Here is a 25713-nt window from a genome sequence, read left to right on the forward strand (position 1 = left end):
TCTTTATTTTAGGGTTAAGGTTAGAATTAGGTTTAGGTTTGGGTAAGTATTGGGGTTTGGGCACTTGGTTGTGTTTGGTTCCGGTCCAGGGAATGCTTTATTTGTTAGAGTGTCCTCACAAAGATAGAAAAAGCAACGTGTGTGTGTGTGTAGTTAATGTTGGGATGCTGTCAGCCCAGGGACAGATCAATGAGGGTCCTCAGAAAGACGGCATGTGTTTCTGTGTGCTTTCATGCCATTGTTTTATATGATTGCACACAAAATGTGGTCCTACAGTAAAAACAACACAATATTGTATCATAGTTATCCCATATTAATATGACATCAATTCATAAAGTTTGTCATCAGGAAGTGGATATGTCGTGCACTGCTTTCCTTATATAGATAGACATCAATGACGGTCTTCCTGAATCTATTGCCAAGTTTCACAATCAGCATGAGGAGTACAGAGCTGTTCTCGGGTTTTAACCACGGTTTTGACGGACGGATCTAGAGATATAACGACATGACGTTGGGCAGCTCAGGATAATAATATCAATACATATCATCTGGCATTACCCGAGAGGAAACATGCGGACTTTTCTGGGACTGGTCTTGGTGTTAATGGTCTCAGGTAAGCCTCTTTCATATCCCTAAATTAAACTGTCTTTCTCCCTGAAAATAGAGCCTATTGCAGATGCTGTATCAAGAAGTACTCATACAATGTGAAAATACTACAAGTAAAAGGCTATTTTACACATTGGTCCCTTTTATAAATAAAAAAATTTCTAAATCATTATTTTCTTTATTAAAGCCTCATTCACACAACATATATATTTTGTGCACTCAAGTTAGCCTATTATCTTCCACATCCAATAGCCTATAGCAGAGGTCTTCAACAGGAGCTCCAGATTATTTTCTGTAGATTTAAATGTTTACAGAAAGCCTCACAGCAGCTCCTCTTGTACTATGCCATTTGCTGTAAATAAGCTTCCTTTAAAAAAAAAACCACAGCAATGTAGTGACTCATCACGATGATAACATTTTTTTAATACAACAATGCGTTAAAAGTTAAATCTTAATTAAAGACATGTAATGTATGAATACAGAACCAAATACATGTGTTTTGTAAAAAGGTTGTAGAGAATCACAGCAGATTTTTTTTCCCCCCCCAAGGCTTTACTTAACAACACGTTTCAATTAAATCAAACTATTTTATATGTTGGCTATAAGCAGGACTGAAGCTGAAAATTCAGGTGAAAAGTGTCTCTTTGTTTACTTAATTTTCCTCTTTCGGTTTAGTTTTTCTTGCTCTTGAACAGAAATGTAAACAAAGTGAGTTTGTATTTCCTTTCAAGAAGTGGCTCTTAAAGAGTTTGAACAAGAAACCATAATGAAAGGGTCACATTGAAACTGGGTCACAGAACTGCACAGAAACGGGCAGAATGGACACATTTATAATAAAGTTCAAAGTGATTTGAACATATAAATATTCTGCTGTTATAACTTGCAAACAGGAGAGGTAATGATTCACAGGAAAAGAAACATGACGTTACATGATCTTCTACACAAACAAGAGATGTTTCTTATAGATTTAAAGAAAACCTTTCTGATGGAAAACTGCGATTTGTTTTTAATACACATGAAGTGAAGCTTGGTTGTTTCTTCTGATGACACTTCACATAATTCTAACCATGATTATTATTTATTAAGTGTTGAATCTGTATTTAATCAGGTAGTATCATTAAGATTCTGATCGCTTTTTCACGAGACAGGGAAACGTTGATAACCAGATAACCAAACAATCAGCATTCACAAATAACACAATTGGTAAACAGTCCTAAAAAAAAACCATCAAATAATAAAGTCAAATTTGCAGTTTATGGCTTTTAAAGGGTTCAAAGCATTAAAACCTAGATGTGCCAAGTGTACCGCTGAGAACAGCTGAAGCAGTTTCTCCGACATGTTCTTTTATTACAAGATTTAAATGTTCAAGAGATGTTTGGAACAGCTTGAAGAAGGTAATCATCCAATTAAGTTCTTAGCCCTGTACCAGTACACTCTAAATTTAAGAGTCACTCTGAGCAGCCCATTGAAAAGTCGGCCTATGAAAGTGACTCTAATAAGAAAAAAGCTTCTGACTGAGAATGTGACTCCAAATTAAACTAAAATCTATTGATTGAACTAAATCTGTCATGTTTTCCCAGATTTATTGAAGTTACATCAGTTGGTTTCAAGTCCAAGTATAGTTCAGTTCAGTCAAATGTTCAATGCAGCAGGGAAACGTATCTGCTCAGAAATGTTTTTAAAACTTTGAGGAGATTCTGACAGCTTGACTAATGATAATCACCTTTTCTGTTGTAGGTGATGGCGAGGTTGCTGTTACAGGTGTCTTAGAGCAAAGTGTCCTTCTGCCATGCACCTGCTTGGATAGAAATTTGACAAGTGATTTTAAGTGGCAGAAGAAAGGCAGCGAAATGAAGCTGTTGTTCATAAACAATACGAACAAGTCATACTTCGGGCCCGACTACAAAGGCAGAGCCAAAATATTTTTGAATGAGAACAGCAGTAACTGCTCTATTCTCCTAACCAACATCACAGAGGGTGACCAGGGGAGATACAGCTGTATTTTCACCAGCAAAACATATCAATCTTTATCTGTGAATCTAAATGTTTCTGGTGAGTCATGAATTTATTCAGTCAGCATACCAACAATATTTATCCACTTAAAAACTTCCTGTTGAATCTTTCTTAATTTTAAGCCATGTCTTGTCTCACCAGCGAGGTACAGTGTTCGTCAGCATGCTCCTATCAACCAGAGTGATGGTGTATGGCTTCACCAGTGTGATGTGAAAGCGCACTACAGAGAGCCTGAGATTCAGTGGAATTTAGATGAAAAGCTTCTTACAAATACGTCAACGATGAACATATCCATCACACGCACCGTGGACGCTTCTACTGGCCTCCACCATCTCACCAGCAAACTCAGGACTGAACTCAGCTGGACATCAGAGCCTAAATGTGTCATCAAGCCAGAGGACATAACTACGACGGGTAACTATTCTTTTAAATGAAAGTGTCAAAGAACACATGTTTCCTACATTTATTACAGTGAAAGCAAAACAATATTAAATGTAAATCAGCAACAGTCATAATACAACACAACTTTAGAAAGTTACATCTTGTATAATATGTTTAAAATAACGTCTGTTGCATCAAATCATTAAGAAAACTAAATAATTGTATTATTTACTGATTCATATTTTCTTCGGTTGTAGCACCAATAACATCAGACGGTTTCAGGAGGCATGACTTTCCATTCATCATCATTGTGACATTCTTGGGACTTTCCTTAGTTTTGTGTTGCAAGATTACACGGTAAGCTTTTGTCATCCTGCCAAATTAATTTAAGTCACATGATCTTTGAGGATTACTGTTTAAACCGGATTTGCGCGACAGAGTTGTTGGCAGCCATTACCTGTTTTTCCTCTTCCATGTTGATGTTTCCATTGCTATTGTGTCTCTCAGGGAATTTTATTTAGCCATATCTCTTTGTCTTTAATAAGTAGGTTTCACCGAGGACAAATGGAACGTGACAACTTCAAGAGCTGAATGGATGGGAAAGTTCCTCTCCTCTGAACAGGTGAATGGATGGGACTTTACAGACACAAACCGGTTGCATCCTGCATTCATGCTCATGGAATGGGCTTCTGAAATGAACATTCAGTTTTCATTCTGGAAATTCTAGATGAACAGTGAAGTAAAAACATGTATGTGTCTGAGGGCGACTGTGCTTTTCTCGTGAAGTTGACTTCTTTCTTTTCTTATATGACAAGGTGTTAAAATTTTACTTGTTGCATTTATGGTAGACTGGTTAAAGTGCACTTTGCTTTTTCTCTGCCTTACCACATTTGTTTCACATTTGTAAATAATCATGTTCGTTCATCTGTGACATTTTTATGACACTCAAGAGGTATTACGCCAAAAAGTAATGCCAGTGAATAATCCTTACCTGGAAAGTCAGAGACTTTTTTTTCAAACCATTTTGATCTTCTCCAGTCTGAAAAGATGCTGTTAAACTCTGGGAACTGGTAAACAGATAGATTGCTGGTCCAACTCTGATCCCATGTTCTGAGTTTAGTCAGCAGCTGCAGTCAGAGCGGACAGATCTGAAGAAAGCTTGAGAACAGGGAACAGCAATAAAACATGATTATCAGCCTTCTCTGATCAATAAAGGGTTGAAATAAAAAAAATTAAAAAAACGAACCTGACAATGCTGTAACTACCGGTAATGGAAGACAAACAAAACAAACTAAGCTCTTTGGTCTTTTTGTGCATATTTCCTTTTGTTTTGGGGTTGCTAATTTCTTGACTCCCTGGCATCATTGTCACTTGTGCTTTCTTTCTGTAACTTGCTTATCATGTGTGCCTTAGTGAATGTCACTGATAAAGCTCAGTTGGCACACCATACTCCAACATTGAGAATATTTAAATATGTTGAGACTGCATTTTTGTGAGCCAATTTTTTAAAATGTGAATTATGTTAAACTATAGCTGAGTCCAGCATTTTTATTTTAATAAAAACAGTTATGTTTGAATGACACACACTTTGCAGTGCAATTCCAAGGACTCACGACCAGGAATCTAGCAATAACATTTCATTGTAAAAAGCACAATGGTTTACTGTGATCTAATGTTTTTTTAATTTCCCTTTTTTCTTTATTAAAACATACTAACAAACATACTGGGGTGGAAAATCTTTTGTGGAGTTTACATGTATTGCAATTGCAATCTATATATGGTATTGTATTTTTTTCTTGAGAAATAATGCTTAGCAATCAGTTAGCTATGAGATTTTTTTTTTTTTTTTTACCAGCAACAATCACAAACCGAAAACAAATAGGACTTTCTTGGCATGTACAATAACTCACCTCTGACAAAATCCATCACAGTACAATAACACTGTTGACTGTGTTTCTTGGTTTGTTTGTATATTATATATATAGATATATACTGTACTGTGTATATATATATATGTTGACTGTGTTTCTTGGTTTGTTGTATATAATATATATAGATATATAATGTACTGTATATACTGTGCATTTTATATTTTATATTTATATTTTTTACTGCTATTTACTGCTATTTTATTTTATTGCTTTTCTATTATTCTATTCTATTCTATTCTATTCTATTCTATTCTATTCTATTCTATTCTATTATTTTATTCTATTATTTCTATTATTATCTTATTGCTTCTGTATGCTGCTGTAGCGAAAAAAATTTCCCCTCGGGGATTAATAAAGTAAATACCTACCTACCTACCATGTATACAGCTCGTAAATTGGGAAAGTTTTTAAAAGAAACATCGGAACATAGAATTTTTTTTCCAAACTAAATAACTTAATTCAAAAAAATAAAAAAAAAATAAAAATAAAAAAAAAAATCTCTTTTGAGTCAAATGCCTTATATATATATATATATTAAAAAAAATTAAGGAATATAGTTAACTTTGAATGGTTCCTATGTAGTAATCAGTCAAATCTAATACTAATCGTATATCAGAGCCGCAGCCACGCTGTGTTACGTCTTCGTTGCCTTGTGACGTAGACACCAGGAAGTACTACACATGGCTAACAGGCTAGCTCGGGGCTAGCGAGCAGAAATGAGTCCGCATCTAAAAAAAAACATGATTGCGTGTGTTTTCACAGGCTGAAACGAGACTGACGTTTTGTCCAAGGTAAGACAGTCTGCACGACGGAAACAGCGTGCTGTAATGCTATTACAGCGGTTAGATAACAAAGTTTGTTAGCTCGATGCTAACGTATGCAAACACTGTTAAATCCGGCTTGTATAATAAAATGCAATCTGATGCAATAGCTCAGTCATAAATCAGCTGTGTCTGTTAAAGAGGTGTTGCATCTTAACTATTGACTGTTTCTAAAGTTGCGCCCACTCCATTTACAAACACCAGGAGACAAACATTAAAAATACATTTCAATTTAAATGCACCACAGACTATCACCTCGGTAATAAACACGCAGTATCATTGAATTAACACTTTCTGACCGTGTCAAAAGAAACTGAATATTTTGGTCCTCTGACTGTAAAAGTAGAATTTGTGGCAGATCGGTTTTTATTAGATTTCATTAAGTTGTTTAGGTTTTCCTTTTAATGCGGTAGGGTTCACAATATCCTGATATGTAATGGGATATATTAATGAATTCAAAAATATTTACATTTTATACCCAATAGGCAGAAACCCAGATTATTATTCTCTCTCAACTAATAGATTATTCAACCGTTTCAGAGCTTAATGTTTGGTACATTTACTTTTAAAATTGACATAAATTGATAAAACACTGGTGTAGTAAGTACATTCATGTCAATTCACCCATTAAGGATTAAATTGATTATTTCCAGCACTGATCGAGTGCACATCCACAAGAGGAATCTACAATGGGCCAACGAAGGAGAGCGGCAGCTGTGAAGAACTCTCCATCCCAGAGACACTCTGGAGCTCCTGCAGAGGTCGACAGCGGGAAACACAACATCTGCATGGTGTCTGACTTCTTCTATCCAAACATGGGGGGAGTAGAAAGCCACATCTACCAGCTCTCCCAGTGTCTGATCGAAAAGGGACACAAGGTGGTAATTGTCACCCACGCTTACGACAGGAGGAAGGGCGTCAGGTACCTGACCAACGGGCTGAAGGTGTACTACCTGCCCCTGCAGGTGATGTACAACCAGTCCACAGCCACCACCTGCTTCCACAGCCTCCCGCTGCTGCGCTGTGTGTTTGTCAGGGAGCGCATCACCGTGGTGCACGCACACAGCTCCTTCTCCGCCATGGGCCATGATGCGCTGTTCCACGCCAAGACCATGGGCCTCAACACGGTGCGTGACTCAAAATGATTCGACGGGTTTAACGTCATTGTGTTGCACATAATTTGCCGACGAGGCTAAAGAGCGCTATCATTTCCAGGTGTTCACTGACCACTCGCTCTTCGGCTTTGCCGACGTCAGCTCCGTGCTGACCAACAAGCTTCTGACCGTGACGCTGTGTGACACCAACCACATCGTGTGCGTGTCGTACACCAGCAAAGAGAACACGGTACTCCGTGCGACGCTCAACCCAGAGATAGTATCTGTTATTCCCAACGCTGTCGACCCGACAGACTTCACCCCCGACCCCTCCCAGCGCCAAGATGACAGGATCACGATCGTCGTCATCAGCCGTCTCGTCTACCGCAAAGGTAAAGAGAAGTTATTGTGTTTGACTTCTTCCCACTTTTAAGGTAGGTCGTACTTGTAGCTGCAGGGTGCCGGGATGAATCAGACACTGCCCTTGTTTTGGAAACAAAGTTCAGGCCCCCATTTTTGTCCAGTTGCGGGCCTTATTTTACACTTTCATCAGTGCATCTAAAAACAGGAGAAAGACAACATTAATTAGGTTTGGTTAGGTTAGGTAGTTACTTTTTTAATCCCCGAGGGGAAAATGTTTTCGCTACAGCAGCATACAGAAGCAATAAGATAATAATAGAATAATAGAAAAGCAATAAAATAGCAGTAAAATAGCTGTAAAAAATATAAAATATAAAATGCACAGTATATACAGTATATACAGTACAGTATATATCTATATATATTATATACAAATTATGATCGCACCTTAACAGACAAATCAGGACTTTATATCAGTTAATTTTGTATTTTCACAGATGTACAGTTTTAGCTCACATGTTGGACCATAAGGACAGTCGCATGAAATTGCAGCACAAAACATTTTAATTAAATTATTAACAATGTTTATATAATACACACTGTAGTTGTCTACAAGAGAGCACTGTATGTAACATGTTTATCTAAAAAATGAATACTGGTTAATCTGTAATTTCCAAACACTCAATTATCTTTTTACATATCAGCCTCAACAATCCAGTTTCTTTAATAAGGTTCGATTAAGAATTACATCACTGTCATTGAGAAAACACGCGTTCACTTTCTTTTCCTCTCTTCAGGAATTGATCTTCTCGGTGGAATAATCCCAGAGCTCTGCCTCAAATATCCTAATCTACACTTCTTAATCGGCGGAGAGGGACCGAAGAGAATTGTGTTGGAGGAAGTGAGAGAGAAATACCAACTGCATGACAGGTACCGCTGGATGCTCATATTTCCAGAGGTTATTTCATAGGAAGGCAACAACTACACTGCTTTTAAGGACATGTCTTTGGTTGGAAAAAATGCTGTGAAATGGCACCGCTTTACTTTCATGTTTAATCTTATGTCTCAGTGGTAAAGCAGAGACATTTCATGATCTGAAACTTGGCAACACTGTCTTGAATATTTACACAATGTGTGGGAAGGATTGCAGATACGCATTGTTGTGTATGAAAATACAGCGAGTTCGACTGTGTTTTCAGAAATGATCCTGTGACGGGAGTCTAGTATGGAGGGTTGAACACTCGGTTTGTGTGTATCAATGCTGATGTGGCTAAAGTCTTTAAACTGAATCTGTGCAGGGTGCGTCTGCTCGGTGCTCTGGAGCACAAAGATGTGTGTGGCGTTTTGGTTCAGGGTCACATCTTCCTCAACACATCGCTGACTGAAGCGTTCTGCATGGCCATCTTGGAGGGAGCCAGCTGTGGACTGCAGGTTTGTTGTCATTCATAGAATAATTCAAGGAAATCGAGCAATAAGTAGGCTGTGCAGGATTTCAGTCCAATGGCACAATACCGAGGCCAACAAGTCAGTTTGTTTTACAAGGAAAAATGATCTTTAAAGTCACCTGTCACCAGATTGAAGGGAAAGACAGATGTGACACTTTGACCCAAGACAGCCAGACCATGAAATATTTTATTCTGTTAGAAATAGTATTTATTCTCATTTATTCATTTGCATTTATACCTGTGTGTTTGTATGAAATATGAACATCCATTCCTCTTATCTCAAAGGTGGTAAGCACTCGTGTGGGGGGCATCCCTGAGGTGTTACCTGAGGACCTGATCACCCTGTGTGAACCCACTGTGCGCTCATTGTGTGCTGGTCTGGAAACAGTCATTGCCCAGCATCGGTCGGGCTCCGTCCCCTCTCCCGCCTCCATCCACGAACGTGTACAAAACCTCTACACCTGGAGAAACGTGGCAGAGAGGACTGAGAAAGTAGGTTGACCAAAATTTCCTGGCAGTATCACTGCAATATGTATTATGGATTTACACTGAATCGTGTCCTTTTTGGTTGGTCAGACAGCTGAAAATACAAGAATACAGTAAACAGACGGAAGCTGCAGATTGTGTTTTCACCTTCTTCAGCATTGTAATCTCTACCTCTTTCTCTCACACAATTTTAAGATGTATGATTTGACTTTTTGTGGCGAAATGCACCTTTTAGAGTTGTAGTTAAATTCTACCTGTACGTTTTCGTCTTTTTCCAACACGGGCTTTTATCCTCAACGTTTTATCAAGAAACTTAGCATATTTTACAATGAAGTTCTTAATTATTTGGACAGATAACTGAGTGGCGTAACATTTTCGGAGACATACTGCATCTCTACTTGCAGTGCGTTTACACTTATGTAGCCTTTTGAAGTTTAGAGAAGCCGTTAAAGAGTTGATTCTTTTTCAAATTCAAGCATCTTTGCATCATGAGATACAACTGTGAAGACCTGCTTTTAAAATAAGATACAAAGTACGGGACGCGATCTGATTACCCAGCTGATGAATGTGTACACAGAAGAAGTAACCAGGTTACCGAAACACATGGTTTTCCTGCGTAACCGGATTTGTCCGAGTATCCTGTCGTCTCTTGTGAGTGTAAATGGTCCACACAGCTGAACCTACGATAGATGCTGAATTGTTTGTAGCCACTCATCACTGTGTTTTTCCTCTCAGGTGTACGACAGAGTGGCCGGGGAGGAGGTTCTTCCCCTGGACAGACGGTTACGGAGGCTAAGGGCCCACTGCGGCCCCGTGGCTGGCTCCATCTTTGCGTTTGTAGCCGTGTTAGACTTCCTCTTCCTGCTGCTCCTTCGATGGTTGGTGCCAGACCGGGTCATGGACGTCGCTGTGGACGGCACCGGCCCTCGCGGCCTGTGGAGGCAGGAAACAAGCAACGGAAATCAGGGTTTCTCCAAACGTGCCATGAAGCGAGCAGCAGAGACAGAAACCTCATCGCAGTGATATCTCCAAACCTGCTCTGCCTCACCTCCAGCTGTTTACAGGGTGTTGTATGTGCTTTTCATGGTGCTGACAAACATTTTAAACATGACTACTTAATGCTGAATGTGCTCATGGTCACCCAGAACATTGTTTACATTTACTCACCAAAAGGGACCTTGTGTGAAAGCATCCTATCTAAGACTTAGGCGTTTTTTTATAAAAAATTTAAATCTATAGCAGTTTATAAGCACTTTTTAATTTGTTGTGTACCGTTACAGATTGCACTGAACCAAAGGACAGAAAGGGCTGACTACTTGTACACTCACTGGGAAGCAAAGCTGCAGTATCTTACGTTCAGTTATCAGCAGACCTCATGTTTTTGTTTAATACTAAAATTCACAGATTTGTGAAGCTGTCATCAGAGCACATTGTTTAGTCCCAATTCAAACTTTATGAACGCCATTCTTTTGTTTTAGATGTTACATATTTATATGTAAATGTGGGAGTTTGACTTCAAAACAGTCAGATCTGGAAAATAAAGTACTTGCTAAAGTATAATCTGTTCTTACATGTCATTTTATTTAAATTGTTTCATCTTCTAGATACATTAAACAACTATATTTTTGGAGTTAGTTTTACGGAAGAGGCAGCTCTGGAAGGAAGAACGCCAGACAAAACACAGAGTAGCTGTGAAACGTGAGGAGATAGAGGGGCGTGTTTTCAAGGCTAACTGGGGATTTGTGTCAACATCGCACTGTGTCTAAATGAGCCTCATTTAAGAAGAAACTAAACTGAAAATACTAAACTTTTTTATGCATATACGTGTCTACATGTAGAGCTTCTATGTTTTTGACTGTGCATTTGGAGAAGTGAATGTGTTTTAGAGCTTTTCATTATGAGATATCCCTTGAGTTACATAGTTCATGTAGTGACAGCGTTTCAATCGCAGCTTTTGATAGTAAGTACTGTGCATTCAACTAAAAATATGTTGTCATCACAGAAAATACTGCACATCCACATTTCACAGGTTCAGCAAAACACTGCTCTTGTGTCCTCCAATTATCCAAAGTTTGAGAAACGTGTCCATGCCTGTGTGTGTTCCTCTGTTTTGTAGAATGCATAACTAAGTGTTTTCTCCAAGGTGTGTCAGCACAGCACCATTTCAGTATCCATTGTCATGTACAGTACATGCTGTGGACTAAATGTGGTAATGTGGAGGAGGTGGCCAGGACCCAGATAAGAAGGGGAGGAAGGTCTACTTCATGTTTGTGCATCCGACTGGGTGAGCTTGCATCCTGGACAGTCACAGAAGGGTCTGCTGTTGTTTCATTTGAATCATGGCTGCTGTTCAAACAGAGGTTTCCCTGTGGCCACAATCTTGGCAGAGGCCTCGTACATCTATGGGGGGCTGCCATGCAACTCGCTGATGGCTGGTAAGTTTATTCTGCTATTTTTTAGTTGTTCGGTTCAGTTGTGTTTTTAGAGAAATTAAAAGACGTTACTTCTTGAGCAAATGCACAAACTTTCCAATACGTGTGGTTTAGCTTTGCATTAAACAATAAAGACAATTTTAGACTTGTCTCTTTATAGTTTTAAGTTTTTTAAAAGTTACTATTTTTGTAATCAGATTTACATATTGGTTGAGACTTAAAAACTTTGCATGTCAAGTTTGTTGTCTGGCTTTACAGAACCCAACCAAACTCTGAATGCTTTTAGTTCAGTTGTTTTGGTGCTTAACAATTAAAATGACCCTGAAAAACCCGAAAAACAGGCATTCAAATGAAGTTATTGTAACATTACAATGGACAGAGCAAGTTCACTATGTTATGAATGTGGAGACCTTCCTGATCCTTTCCTCTGCCTCTCAGACTCCTGGTCAGACAGAACTCCTCTGCATGAAGCGGCTTATCAGGGCAGACTGCTCCACCTGAGGACCCTGATGACTCAGGTACAACTAATACAGGTCTTTCTTGAGTTTTACATCATGTCCTCCCAGTGCAACACGCAATCATTTCATGTGATCAAATTTAAATTAATATCTGACAGTATTATCCTCCCATCTCCCCTGCAGGGCTTCCATGTAGACACGCTCACCATGGACCGAGTGTCTCCTCTCCACGAGGCTTGTCTCGGTGGTCGTTATGCTTGTGCCAAGTTCCTGCTGGATAATGGTGCAAATGTAAGAAGACTGTCAATTTAATTCTACAGCATTTATCATCCAAATTAACACCCTAAAAATAAGTTTTATTTTATCATACAAGTTTGAATCAATGAGACTGATTTGGATGTTAAAGGTCTTTGTCCAGACAGAGGTCCAAATGTCAGGTGGGACATAGTTTAGATATTTGGGAATCAGAGCAGCTAGTCAGCTTCAATTTCAATATTGTTAAGTTTAACTTGGATAACTATTTGACTACAGAAGAAGAAAAAGGATTTACGAATGTTGTGATTATCGCTTCTTTTACATATTGATTGACCAGTTGGTCTCAAAAACATTTGACCACCACAAACCTGTTAAGAATCCTCGACAATCAAGATTTGAAAAGATTAGAGAAAAAGGTTAATTGTTATTATCATTGTGATTTCTTGTCAAAACATGAAATTGGGAATATTTGCTGAAATTACTTACATTTTGACTGAATTTGTAAGTAAAAGTAGAAATACAAAGTCTAGGGCTGTTAACCGACTGCATAATACCAGCACAGAAAGTTTATTTAGCCAATCAGCCTTTTCTTAAAAGACTTAAACTTCACAGAGTTTAAGCATTACAGTCTTTACAATTGCAAATGTTTTTTGAAAAAAAGCTTTTCTTTGTTGTTGACCAGAGTGTAATTCTGTATCAATGAAGTAATCATCCAAACCCTTGTAGTTGTTTTGTTTTACTAGAAACAACAGTGATGACATGAAGTCTGCTGTGCTTGGGTGTTTGTGTCCCTCTGTAGGCAGAGGCAGTGACAATAGATGGCGCCACACCTCTCTTCAACTCTTGCAGCAGTGGGAGTGCTGCTTGTGTCTGGCTCATCCTGCAGCACCACCTACCATCTGGTATCACCCATCCATGAGGCTGCAAAGAAAGGTGTGTGTCTGTGCAAAAATGGAAAAGGCGTCTCAGGAGAGATTGTGATGCAGTGTTGTACCTTCACCAGATCACAGAGAGTGTCTGGAGCTGCTGCTGTCCTGTGGGACTTGTATAGACTCGGAGCTGCTGGTGGTGGGGACGCCGCTCTATTCTGCCTGCCTGGCTGGGGCTGCAACCTGTGTGGAGGCGTTGCTGTATTCAGGTAACAACAAAAAGACTCAGACAAATGTCTATCCCCCTAACAGACGAATGTATAAAGTGGAAACCTCAGCTGTTCTTTTCGCTGTAGCCTTTTGTTAGTTTCACCTCTAGTTCTGCACAAAAATATATGAAATAAGAAGTGATAAACAGTTAAACAAAATATCCCTGAGAACTAAAACACTCTAAGGGTCCTTATGTAAGATGCAACATTAAGTCAAACATTAAAACCAGTTCTTAAAAGGTGAGTTCTCATTGCCTACATTTAGAAAACTCAAACTGCAGCAAGAACCCCTGCTATCCAGACTTGAGGATATAGTGGAAAAAACTAACGGGTCACATGCTAATATTAAACCACTCAGAAATGCCTGTACTAAGCTGTGTTCACAACAAACTTTGTCCGAGCTGCTTTCAGAAAGCCTCTTTTCTTCTTTTTTATCTGCGAATTTTACTTATTTTTTAATGCAAACTTCTCCTGACCTGTTAGCATTGGTGCAGACATCGCAGCTGTAGTTCCAAGAAATAGGAGCATCAAACGATTTATTCACCCGACACAATAAGAGTGTACATGATAAGAGTGATAATGTAACATTTTTAAATTACAGATAGAAAAAATATTTTTATTCCAGGGTTTGAGAGGACATCACTATACACTATGGAACAGACATGTCGCTCTGTTTTCTGTAATTTTATAGACAAAATGAAAAATGTCGTGCCAATTAATAAACAATGAAAATGATTACAGAATTCATTGCAGCCTTGGAATTATTGAATGCAGCTGATGTTGCTGCTTTTGTCCCCGCTCTTCCCTGATTGATTTTGACCATTTCTTTGCCTCCCTCTCACTTTCTATTTTAACATAAAAGCAGGCTTCCGCAGTTCACAGCAGCACATTTATTTTTATGGCATTTCTAGTCAGTCTAATTTAAGAGCTGCCAGACTTTACTGCAAATCATTTAATATTATTTAATGCTCTGCTCTAAGTTTCACCAGTTCCACTTTTCCATTAGTTGCTACCTTTCACTGTGTATATAGTTTCCAACCACATAGTACTTAAAGTAACTCTATAGAGCACATGAGGGCTTTTGGTGTTTACATCATGTAATTTGTCTGTTTTACTTGGTATCAGGTGTTAAATTTTTTTTCTGTTTTTCTGTATGTGTAGGAGCAGATATTCAATTAGGATGTGGGCAGGACAGTCCTTTACATGCTGCAGTTCGGGGTGCTAGAGCTGACGTGGTGGACCGCCTGCTGGACTTCGGTGCTGATGGGTCCTGCAGGAACGCTGAGGGAAAGACTCCTCTGGGTCTGTCGACGCCAAACAGAGCAGCGAGACTTGCACTGCAGAAAAGAGGTGTGTTGTAACATACTGACGCACCACTCACAATCCATTACCCTGTTTTATTTTTTTTATTTAACAGCTGTGTCCTCTCTCCTTTGCCCAGGTCCCTGCTCTCTGTCTCAGCTGTGTCGTTTCTGTGTTCGTCGAAGTCTCGGAAGGAGTCGTCTGCACAGAACCCCCAGCCTTTTCCTTCCTCACAGTATCAAGGACTTCCTTCTTTACCAGTGAGACACTGTGCTTTTGTAGGTTGACATGCTCAACATACATTGATTCGTCCGCACATTTTTGCTTTGCGACTCCTATACAAGGAAAAAACACCTCCACATTCAGTATAGGACTCAATTTTCATCTCTATTTTATGACAGTTGTTTTTATATTATATTTGTTGCAGTTTAGGTCAAACTCAAAAGGAACATTTTTGATACAAGAGTGGAAAACTATATTTCAGTGACTGTTACATATCAGGTTTTGTATTTTTATACTTAAACTAAAGCTCTCCATTGGGAATGTTTTTAAAGGTTAATTTATCAAGTTATTTTGTTTGTAAAAGTGTTTTGGCCTTTAAACACTGTGAATATTTCATATTAAAACTAATCATTTTGGCAGCGATGCAAATTTGTGGCAGATGTACAAAAAAGGTTTGAATAGATTTGTGTTTCTTCAGAAAAATTATGGGTTCAACATCAGCCAGAGATGAAGATCTTGTTCTTCTGGTAAGTCATCAAAACTTGTTGATTCCTTCCTACCAACTCAAATATATTTAAAAGTAAACCAGACAGCCTGGTTGCTTGGTGAAGCGTCTTCCCACGTTGTGCCCTTTGTCATATAACATCAGGTGGCTGGAGAGACACGTGAATCTGTACCTGCTCTATCTGCCAAGTTGCATTGTGAGTAACGTAGGCACCAGGTTTTTGAAGAGGAAGAATGCATGAATTGCTCCTTTGAACCTCTATAAGATGCCATTTTGACTATTACAACGTCTGATCCCACAAAATACTATAACCAAAACCTATAAGTTTCTCTATCGACGCGGAATATATCTTTTATTGTGTAAAAAGTGTCAGTAATGTTTTTGGCACATTAGTGATCGACAGGTTGTGAGTGAGGAAACTCAGACACCAACCTGATGAGAAGACAACTGGAAAGATTTTAGTGGGAAAAAACACAGTGTTCTGGAGTTGTGTGTTTTACATCAGTGGATATGCAGTAAATATATAATGAACTGTTAAAATCCGTGTACATGCGACAACCCAGAATAAGGGTTTTAAATTGAGTAGCAGGAAATTATAAAAGACAATCAATGACAATGAAAACAGCAGCAAGCGTGAAGGATCTAAAGAACTGTGGAATAGACTGCGTTGTGTTACTGAGTTGCTCAAGGGGCACTAATTTCCTTTATTCAGATGCCACCCTGAAAGGTCACCTCTGCAGAGACCTGAAAGATCTTATTTGAGTAGATTTAACTTGACATTTATTTACCCTGAATAGCAAAGAAAAGCCTCAGCCTTCAGCAAAGCTTCTGAAGGAGGGATATATGACATTCTGAGCTTTCCGCTCCTCATCCCCAAACTCACTAGTTACCCATGAGAAAATAGTATGACTAAAAATATATAATATTACTATATATTATTATTATTATTATTATTATTATAACTGGCGACTTGTCCAGGGTGTACCCTGCCTTCGCCCAGCGCCCCCGTGACCGTGTTCAGGATAAAGCAGGTATAGATAATGGATGGATAATAATATATAATTATAAGGTCAGTTTTGAGCTCCATTCAGTTGTGTTGCTCTGTTGGAAAAGGTCAGACCAACAGCATAGTGAAAGGCTCTCCTCTGACAAAAATCAAATCACAGATCAGCTAAATGTTTTATATTTTTAGTTATTTTTTATTGATCAAGGGTTAACAATCAAAACCCCTCTTAAAAAGGACAACAGGAGGGAGTCATGCAGATCAAATGAAGTGTAATTGTACAGAAACATCCAGATATTAAACATTTTTTCATTGATGACACAAAACCAAAACAAGTTTACTTTACAGTTCTGTCATTTGCACATTTATATAGAGTGTTGCACTCTGTTAAACTGATAGCCATCAACAAAACACTTAATGGAAATGAATCCATCACAAGGGAATCTGTCCACATGTCATTACAATCCACCCAACTCTTCTTTAAATTGATCAGTCTTGACCAAAATATTGGACCAACATCCACTGTGCATCCACTCATAACGCTGTTTTAATGTTGTTGTTTTTTCAAATGTCACTGTTTCTAATCAATGTCAATTTAATATTTGTGGGTTTTGCACTTTTGATCAAACAAAACAAAACATTCTTTTTGTAATTATATTTTCTGACTCAACATTTAACTGAATATTCATCAAAATAACCAACAGACAAATCAATAATGAAAACAGTTATTTGCAATAGCCAGTTTCTGCCTAATATATTACACATAAACCTGAAACAAGACTTTCAGCGAGTGTTAAGTTATTATTTAAACACTTAATTAAGAATTAACGAATAGCTGCTAAATTTGTATGTACACGCAGAAGCAAAGCCAACAAATGCACCATTAGCAACCTCACATTATACAGTAAATCAATACGTACACAATGTGTAATATGTGACATTTCTTTTAATAACAACACTTGGCAAATATATAATAAGGAAATACTGTATTAATATGCACAATAAATATTTTTAAATGAATTGATAAATCTGTTTCATGAATGGTTTATACCACAAGCAGAAGCTGAGCACATCTGATTTTTTTATCATAATTTAATTTATTACACAAAGAGAACACATCGACAATCAGGATCTGTTTTAATGTTAGATTTAGTTGTCAGGGAACATGCACAAAAAAAAATTGCTCTTAAGCAAATGGAGATGCTGTATTGTATTTGTAACAAGCAGCTTCAGATCTGTGGAGACTACATCTGTCTTTTGACCAAAACTTTTGTTTTAAAGCCAAATCACCTCTTATACTGCCAATAGATATTTTAAAATAATCAATTATTAAGTTGTTTTTTTTAGTTATTGTTGTTTTTAATATTAACCACTCATCAACTAAAATAGCAAGTGACTCTCGTCCTGAAGAACATGTTGAAGTTACAATCTCGATCTCAGTGTTCTTTCTTTTTGGCGGCACCCATGGCAGTCAGCAGTAATTGCAGCTGTGTTTTTGGACGTCACTTCCCAAAGATCCAAACAGTGTCACCTGTGTCATATCAGTTCGTTGGTTGTTGGCAGTTCGAGTTAGAACACAAGAAAGTGAAAAGGAAATGATCTCTTCTGAGACCCTGGCATAGACCGACAACAACGCTTCTTCTTCTTCTTCTTCTTCTTCTTCTTCTTCTTCTTCTTCTTCTTCTCCTCCTTCTCCTCCTCCTCCTCCTTCTTCTTCTTCTTCTTCTTCTTCTTCTTCTTCTTCTTCTTCTTCTTCTTCTTCTTCTTCTTCTTCTTCTTCTTCTCCTCAGTGCTCTGCTTCACACCAGTGAGTTGAAGAGCAAGCCTGTTGTGTTAACTCTGTTTACCATCTCGAAAACATCATTGCAGGGTGATGCAAAGCGCTTCACTGACTGCTCTGCATGGCATTTTCTTCTGTGAATGTTGCCACAGTCACTCAGCTTGTTCAATTTCTATTACTGCAAACGCAAGTGCAGTAATGAGTGGACCACAGGCTCAATCAATATTGTGTTCCCTCCTTCTGTGATAGATAATGACTTTAGACACATTTATTTAAATTGAAATCCTGCAGATTATTACTTTGAGTTCATGAAACTTTCTTCAGACACTGGTTATATTTGTCCTGACACTATTCTGGCTGTACAGGCGTCTGGGAGAGGCGAAGCACAGCAGCTGCTTGTTGAAGTGTTTGCTGAAGCTTTTGCTCATCATATACAAAGCAAACGGGTTCACGCAGGAGTTGGTGAAGGCCAAGATGCGAGCACACACACTGGCAATGAAGTGGGCCAGCGACGTATCCACCTGGTCGTAGTGGTAGGAACGGTACAGGTAGATCACATGACTGGGGAGCCAGCACACTGCAAACAAGCCAACAAACACCAGCACAGTTTTGGCCAGACGCTTTCTGCTCTTGATCTGACAATGAAGGAGAGAGAGAAGAAATTCATTTCTACATTTTTTTTCTCCATTCTGTACCATATGTACCCAAATATCTGGTTCCCCAACCACATTCCCCAACCACATTCCCCAACCACATTCCCGTCATCCTGTTATTCAAAATGTTCACATTAGAGGAATAGTTTGACATTTGTTTTCTTCCCGACCGTTAGCTTAATGACAAGGTTGACACCACTTTCAGGCCTTTATTGTGAAGCTGCAGCTGGTTAGCTCCGCTCAGCAAAAAGAGGTTTTCAAAAGGTCACAAAATCTGCCAACCAGCACCTCAAAGATACCCAGTTAGAGGTCATATATTGTATAAAATTCTGAATTCTGTTTCTTTTCTGAATATCCGGCAAGTCTAGGTGCTACATAAACACAGTAAAACCATTAAAACACATCCTATATTCAGCCACTGGGCTGTTTGGACTTCCGTACGTTGGTGATGTCACAAATGATATGCTCATATCATATACTTGCCCTCAGCACAGCCCACTGTCCAAACTTGTATTTGGAAGAAAATACTGAGCGGTCATTTCCTTGCAGAGCTAACATGCTACAAGTCAGAAGAAAACCTGTGGTTGGTCAGGAAGTGCATCGCAAAGAAAACAATCAGCCGATCAGAAGAGAGGGTCATTGATATCAACGTGTCTCGAATACACAAAACAGCCTGTTGTTGGTGGAGTGTCTTTGAGAGAAGCTGAAGAGAGATGTAAAAATATACAGAGTTTTTTTGGTAATTAAAACGACAATAATATGTTCTCATGGATATCAAAACTGCAAATAAAACATCAGAAAAGAGTCAAATATAGGACCTTTAAAACACCATATTTAACTTAAGTAAGATGTTACCAGGCAACCAGGAAAGAAAGATCACAAAGACACAAGAAACCTTGGACAAGAGTGTTATTATACCCCACAGCATGGTACCAACAGTTATTTTCATCATCGGTACACCTTAAAGCTGTTTTCTTGAACGATTTGATTATTTCGTGTGAAAAGTGTTGGAAAACTGAAAAAAGGCCATCATTCTCTGAAAAGTAATTTAACATATTGAACTTGCTGTTTTGCCCTCAGCAACAGTCACAAACCCAGAGATGTTGAGTTTCGAAGCCTATCATGGGGAAAAAACTGGGAAACCAGAGAAAATTCACATTTTAAGAGCTGGTACCTGGGTATGTTGGATGTTTTTGTTTAAAACTTAGGTTTATTAAAATTGTCCCTATCTGTTCCTCTGGTAGCCTAATCTTCATGAGACATAACCTTAATGTCCACGGTTCAGGGCCAGGAGGATGTTTGACACATACCCCCCCTCCCGCTACCCTTCTTTCCTGCCAACATTAAAATGAAAGCAAAGTGGCCCAAAAAACCTTGTCCATTGAATATCTTTCAGTCAACCGGTCAACTAATGACTGATCATTTTGGCTCTTGAGTGCTGGTTGGTTTCTGGGGAAATAATGACACTATCATGTACAGTGGGGGAGCTTATCAATGAAAGTTATGTCCTGTAACCCCTCAGGAGGTAAACCTGGCCGTGGTTATAATGTATTTATTTAAGATAACCTAAGATAACTGGCTGCTAATTGTGGCCTTATAAAACATATTTACAGACAATCTTCTTGTCAAGAAAGAAATAAGATGTCTTCTAAAAATTGAAATCCTTCTGTGGCTGTATTTGGAGGACATTTTGTGGGGTTTTTTAAGTGTTGCCAAGAGGATACCTTTTTTTTTTGTTTTGGAAGTAAACAAACAACAGAGTCAAGAGCCAGACCTGTTTTTGGAGGTACTGGTGTCCTTCAGCAGGGATGTCCGCAGAGCTTCTGAACAGACTGCGAGCGATGAAGCAGTAGTAAACAGATATGACAAAGAGCGGGATGATGTAGAAGATGAGGAAGGAGACGGTTGAGTGGATCTTTGGGTGCAGCTCCCCGGCATGGGGGTAAGGCGCACAGGTCACGAATGTCTCATTGGTGTCGCTGGTGGTAAAGGTGTGCAGGTCGGAGAACACCGCTTCAGGAATCGCCAGAGTCACAGAGAACAGCCAGATGGCCCCCGCTCGCAAACTGATGCTAAGTGTTGCACTGGACCTGTTGATGTCCAGCGGTGTGACGATAGCTTTGTACCTGAAGGAAGAAAAATCATTTTTGGATCAACTTTAATGGCTTCATTACAGTTTCTTAATTAGCACATAATCAATCAAGCCGATTATTGTTTGATTGGTCGATTGTTTTTTTTTGGTTGGTTGATTGGTTGGTTGGTTGGTTGGTAGGTTGTTTGGGGACGCTTTGGGAATTAGAGCTGTTAAATGTTCAAGCTGCTTTAAATTGTAGGGAGGTGTGCTCAACTGCATAAGACATGTTGATAACTAAGCAGGGAACATGCATTAAAACACATCAATAGTTACAGCGCAAAAACCCCCACAGGTTTCCTGCCTCTTTGGCATTTACGCTGTTTTTCTCCTGAAAGCTGCTAAAGGTCATAAATGTTGAAAATACCAAGAGGTCCTGACACATTTCAGACATTTATATTGTTTATATTTATATCGTCCTGCAGTTCTCAAGAAAATAAGCGAATATTGGAAGAGAGTCAGACAGATATAGAAATACAGATTTTCCTTTTCAAATCATCTTGCAAATGCAAAGTTTAAATCACAGCAGACTTAATATCTCAACAAGAGCCTGCTGTAAGTGGCATACTTTTTCTGCTTTACAAACTTGTTCAGATCCACAGAACAGTTTTGCAGACTCTGGCCTTGGTCCTGTTGTTATTTATGATAATTAATTAAGCAAGTAAGTGGACCAATTTGAAAAGAATTTTGTCAATAATAAAAAAAAAAAAAAAAATTACCTTTTTTAAATAGGAAAAATAAAATACATAGCATCAAAAATTCCATAAGCAAGTAAGTGGAGCTGAGATTGTTTTGCATGTGGGCCTCGGGCAGAGTTTAAAATTCACCAACACACTAATTTGGTTGGTTGAGTTACAATTTTTAGGTACAAATATGGTGGTGTGGAGAAAGTTGTTTGGCTGTATAGAAACTAATGCAGGGGGGGGGAGGTTACAGAAACTAATTAAATTAAAACAAATGTTCATAGACTTTTTATTCAGATGAGATGGTTACATAAATGAGTTACATAAAAACTCCTGACTTCGGGTTTTCTAAATTTCTGCCTTTGTATATCGCTGAGGATGGTTAAGTCAAGTCAATAGCAGGCTACTTTATTTTAAAGCAACATTGGGGATTTTTACACATGATGCTTTTTTAGGCTGACTTCACAATTATTAGACTCGCTTTGATTCAGTTTGTCTACTTTTGACTAAAAGTGCACAAAATGCTCTGTAATTATTAAGTCAATATGATATTGGTCCAACAGTTTATTTTATACTGATTTCCTGAAGTTTCCTTAACAGAACTACTTAATGCATAATTAAAGAGAAAATACAGAAAATTAGTGGAGTATATTTGATTTACAGAGTAATTTCCTTGAAAAAACTGCTCAACTTAAATCATATTTTCTGCATTTTAAAATTTTTTTTTTTTATCAGTAAACTCAAAAAACAAAAATTACACACACACACACACACAAAAATCAAATATCAGGAACTTTGTAGACATTTTTATGTGTAAATCTGTGGCAAAGATTTCTAGAACATGTAGGCATATGTGATGTAGCTTAATGCCTAAGACATGCCTTAAAGAAAACCAGCCCCGATGCGCATCATGTCACTCTAATCCTATAAACATGTTTAAGAAAGAAATCAATAAATTGGGAAATTACAACGTTTTTAAAAGCATGCGCAGACTGACTGTGTGACAGGTACCGGTCAGCGGACAGAGCCGTGAGAGTGAACACGGATACTCCCACCGAGGTGAGCTGGATGAACGGGATCAGTTTGCATCCCACGCGGCCGAAGAGCCACTCGTCCACCAGGTAGCGACTGGCGTCCACCGGGGCGCAGGTCACCAGCAGCAGCAGGTCACCCAGAGCCAGGCTGGACAGGAACAAGTTGGGTACCGTGCGCATGGACTTCACCAGCAGACACGTCTTCATCAGAGTGACATTTCCAATCAGACCCACCACGATGATGATCCCATAGACGGCAGCGATCCCGATGCCAGGGAGCCAGATGCCGTACTGGTGCGGCTCTCCTCCTGTCGAGTTCAAATACAACACTCTGGAGACGTTGGGAGGAAAAACGCTACTGTCCTCCGGGGTTAAAATGAACTGATCCTCCAGAGACATGGCAGCGCAGGAATAGGACACAGGTCTTCAGTCTGGTGTCTCCTGATGTGTTTGCTGGAAGCCTTTATAAACTTTATGAACTCCTGCTGGCGCGTGCGTCATTTCACGGGCTACGGGCTAACGGGCTGATGGGGGGGGGGGGGGGGGGGATATCGTCTATAAGAGTAGACTGATCTGACTAAACATTCAGCCCCCGTGTATCTTCAGGGTTAAAATCACTTTGTTCTTTACTAAAAGGCTCCTCTCAGTATGAATTTGAGTCTGAATTTATTGGCAAATATACGCACACACTTCCTGGGAATGTCCAAGAATACATACAGATCATCTTGATGTGATTTGGAGGTATCACACCTTCAGTGTTCATTAGCAGCCAACACAAATAAATCACAAATTGATGTAAAGTAAAAGAGACCATTCTTACTTCTTCAAGTACTTATTCAACTCTTACCCTATTGAGGCTGTAGCTGTACATTGTAAATAATAATAGCCTAATAAATACACATACCTTGTTGTTTTTTTTAAATGGAAATATATATTTAAGTATGGAAACACAAGAATTTAAAATAAAGTTATATGCAGCTTTTCAAAAATGATTGGTTGCATAACAGAACTAAATAATGGTAAAATAAAAAAATTATTATGTAACTTGGTTAATTAATCACTGTAGACATAATTAAACTGAATTATGTAGTCAGTCAGTGGAACAGTTGTTTCTCACTGAAGAATTTAACTGTGATTGATATCTAAGCCGGAGTACCTGACAAATAGTTTGACTGAGTATATATCTTATTATCTAAATCTGATTATAACGCTCACATATGTGTATCAAAACAGTTTCTTGGTCGCTGTATCGTTGCTTCTCACATTGTCTGTTAAGTAATCTCTTTCTTTTGTAATTTCAGTGCAAATTAAGGGGAACAAAATCCTTATTCCTTTGTTTCCTTGGTAAGTGTTTCCTTGCTGAACTGCAAGTAAATCATATATTCATTGTATTAAATTAAAGTAATTAAGTGGATTTGTCAGACAGCTGAAGTCTCATTAATTCAGCTCTGCTTTAGACTGATTATTCACACAGAGAAAAGTAATGGTAATGGAAATGCATTAGACAGTTAAACAATGAACAAAAGAATGACTGTACATATCGATACGTCTACACTGTTTCTGAGACAAACATGAAAAAATGTGAAGCTGTACTTTATTATTGCGGGGAACTTTCAACCCTGTATAATCAATATGTATTCTGCTGGCTCCCAGGTGAAAAGAATGTGGTTTTTCACTTCATGCTGCTGAAGTGAAAAGTCTTAACCAATCTATTTAGTTGTTACAAAGGAACCTGATGCTTTATTGTCAAGAAGAAGAGATGCTTTTGTCACCACTAATCAAGGTGTCTTCTGGCGCCTTCTTCTTTATCGTAGGTGTGAAGGTCAGATCTTTCAAACCTTTCCAGCGCGTCACCTACACAGTGTTCAAGGCCCCTGTATCTTTCACTGGAGACATATTGAAGCATTATTTTCTGGGACATCAGATCCAGCCAACTGAGTCCCAAATCATTTTTCTCATATAAATGCAAATTGAGTTTTGTTGTATCCGTGCAGCAGATAATGCAGAGAGAAAAAGCTTCTTCTGAGCGGACTTGAAGAATTTAGATTTGTCCACATCTGAGAACTTTACTCAAAATTGCCTAAAAATGTTTTCAAAGAACCAAATGGTTTCAGCTTAGATCATTTTTAATTTTATTTTCCCCTCATGTATACATTTTTTTCTGCATCTTAAAAGACTGAGGAAAAATGGCCATCAAAGAAAACTTACTTGCACTTGAAGCAAGCTTTTGTCTGACCTCAAACAGGACCCCACTTACTGATTCCATCTCTATAATTGCCAGTAATTATCAGATAGACCACAAGATGTTTTCAGAGCTCTGAGTGGAACTGCATCCACTTGTGTTCTCTCTTTGCTGTCCTTCTCTCGCACACAGCTTTGAGATAAAGACATAAGAAAAGCTTTGCCTTTGTTCAATTAGCATTTTTTGGGGGCCATTTTAGTTTCTATTGAAAAGAAATTGTATTGAGTGCTCAAAAATGTAATTACTTCTCTATTCAGAAGATGCCCTATGCTTTCACGTTCGTATCTCCAAGGCTTTCTTCCATTTTTTTAAATTTCTTTATCTCTGTCTTTCCAAATGGGTCAAAACTGCTAGTTTCAAATTCAAACATTCAAAGCTTGTCTCACAGTCACACTCTGGACTCAGATAACCACCACAGTCATCTGGAAATGGCACACATTGAATCTTTAGTGAATGAAACTGATACCTGACACCTGTAACATCTCTGAATATTTATTGTATTTGTTCTTTAAAATGGAGTAATGTGTCCTGATTTATTTTGTGAGTTTATTGTGAGGTTTGGTTATGAAACTGTCACAGTGTAGAAATACAAGAGAGTGAAATCTAAGTAAATATCAGAAACTTACAATTGTTCGAAGGTAGTTGAAAGTGGTCTCCACCCCCGATTACACATTTAGTCACAGATAAAGTTATTACAGTGACATTTTTACTGCACTGTCAAAGTGACAACAAATAAGT

At 38.5% G+C, this 25713-nt stretch overlaps 3 protein-coding genes and 1 long non-coding RNA gene across 4 annotated transcripts; 3 read left to right on the forward strand and 1 right to left on the reverse strand.

Moving 5' to 3' along the window:
• Positions 1 to 208: 208 nt before the first annotated feature.
• Positions 209 to 4721, forward strand: LOC138200998 (uncharacterized). The gene is made up of 5 exons (XR_011178450.1): positions 209 to 613; positions 2344 to 2658; positions 2761 to 3033; positions 3258 to 3357; positions 3549 to 4721. It is a non-coding gene; the product is annotated as an uncharacterized lncRNA (long non-coding RNA).
• Positions 4722 to 5608: 887 nt separating this feature from the next.
• Positions 5609 to 10690, forward strand: piga (phosphatidylinositol glycan anchor biosynthesis, class A). The gene is made up of 7 exons (XM_069154067.1): positions 5609 to 5722; positions 6406 to 6879; positions 6968 to 7238; positions 8004 to 8136; positions 8505 to 8637; positions 8937 to 9143; positions 9873 to 10690. The coding sequence occupies exons 2-7, from the start codon at positions 6442 to 6444 to the stop codon at positions 10158 to 10160; spliced, it is 1470 nt and encodes a 489-aa protein (XP_069010168.1). The 5' UTR covers positions 5609 to 5722; positions 6406 to 6441; the 3' UTR covers positions 10161 to 10690.
• Positions 10691 to 11476: 786 nt separating this feature from the next.
• On the forward strand, positions 11477 to 14986 carry asb11 (ankyrin repeat and SOCS box containing 11). The gene is given in 9 exon segments (XM_069155232.1): positions 11477 to 11528; positions 11531 to 11572; positions 12008 to 12087; positions 12211 to 12318; positions 13082 to 13185; positions 13187 to 13215; positions 13286 to 13420; positions 14582 to 14770; positions 14862 to 14986. Coding segments are annotated over 9 exon segments (864 nt in total).
• Positions 14987 to 18250: 3264 nt separating this feature from the next.
• Positions 18251 to 23132, reverse strand: LOC138201001 (gastrin-releasing peptide receptor-like). Its single transcript, XM_069154069.1, has 3 exons — positions 22711 to 23132; positions 20660 to 21011; positions 18251 to 18867 (listed from the first exon to the last, which is right to left on the reverse strand). The coding sequence occupies exons 1-3, from the start codon at positions 23130 to 23132 to the stop codon at positions 18553 to 18555; spliced, it is 1089 nt and encodes a 362-aa protein (XP_069010170.1). The 3' UTR covers positions 18251 to 18552.
• Positions 23133 to 25713: the final 2581 nt, after the last annotated feature.

The sequence above is a fragment of the Embiotoca jacksoni genome, unplaced genomic scaffold, assembly GCF_022577435.1.
Source record: "Embiotoca jacksoni isolate LCO1_2020_lvr unplaced genomic scaffold, fEmbJac1.0.p SCAF_2, whole genome shotgun sequence".
Classification (NCBI taxonomy): domain Eukaryota; kingdom Metazoa; phylum Chordata; class Actinopteri; family Embiotocidae; genus Embiotoca; species Embiotoca jacksoni.

Coding starts and splice junctions, on each gene's coding strand:
- piga (XM_069154067.1), top strand. CDS start 6,442: ATGGGCCAACGAAGGAGAGCGGCAGCTGTGAAGAACTCTCCATCCCAG. Junction 8,638..8,936: donor GAGCCAGCTGTGGACTGCAG/GTTTGTTGTCAT, acceptor CTTATCTCAAAG/GTGGTAAGCACTCGTGTGGG. Junction 9,144..9,872: donor TGGCAGAGAGGACTGAGAAA/GTAGGTTGACCA, acceptor TTTTCCTCTCAG/GTGTACGACAGAGTGGCCGG.
- LOC138201001 (XM_069154069.1), bottom strand. CDS start 23,132: ATGTCTCTGGAGGATCAGTTCATTTTAACCCCGGAGGACAGTAGCGTT. Junction 21,012..22,710: donor ACGGCTCTGTCCGCTGACCG/GTACCTGTCACA, acceptor TTCTTCCTTCAG/GTACAAAGCTATCGTCACAC. Junction 18,868..20,659: donor ACCAGTACCTCCAAAAACAG/GTCTGGCTCTTG, acceptor CTTCATTGTCAG/ATCAAGAGCAGAAAGCGTCT.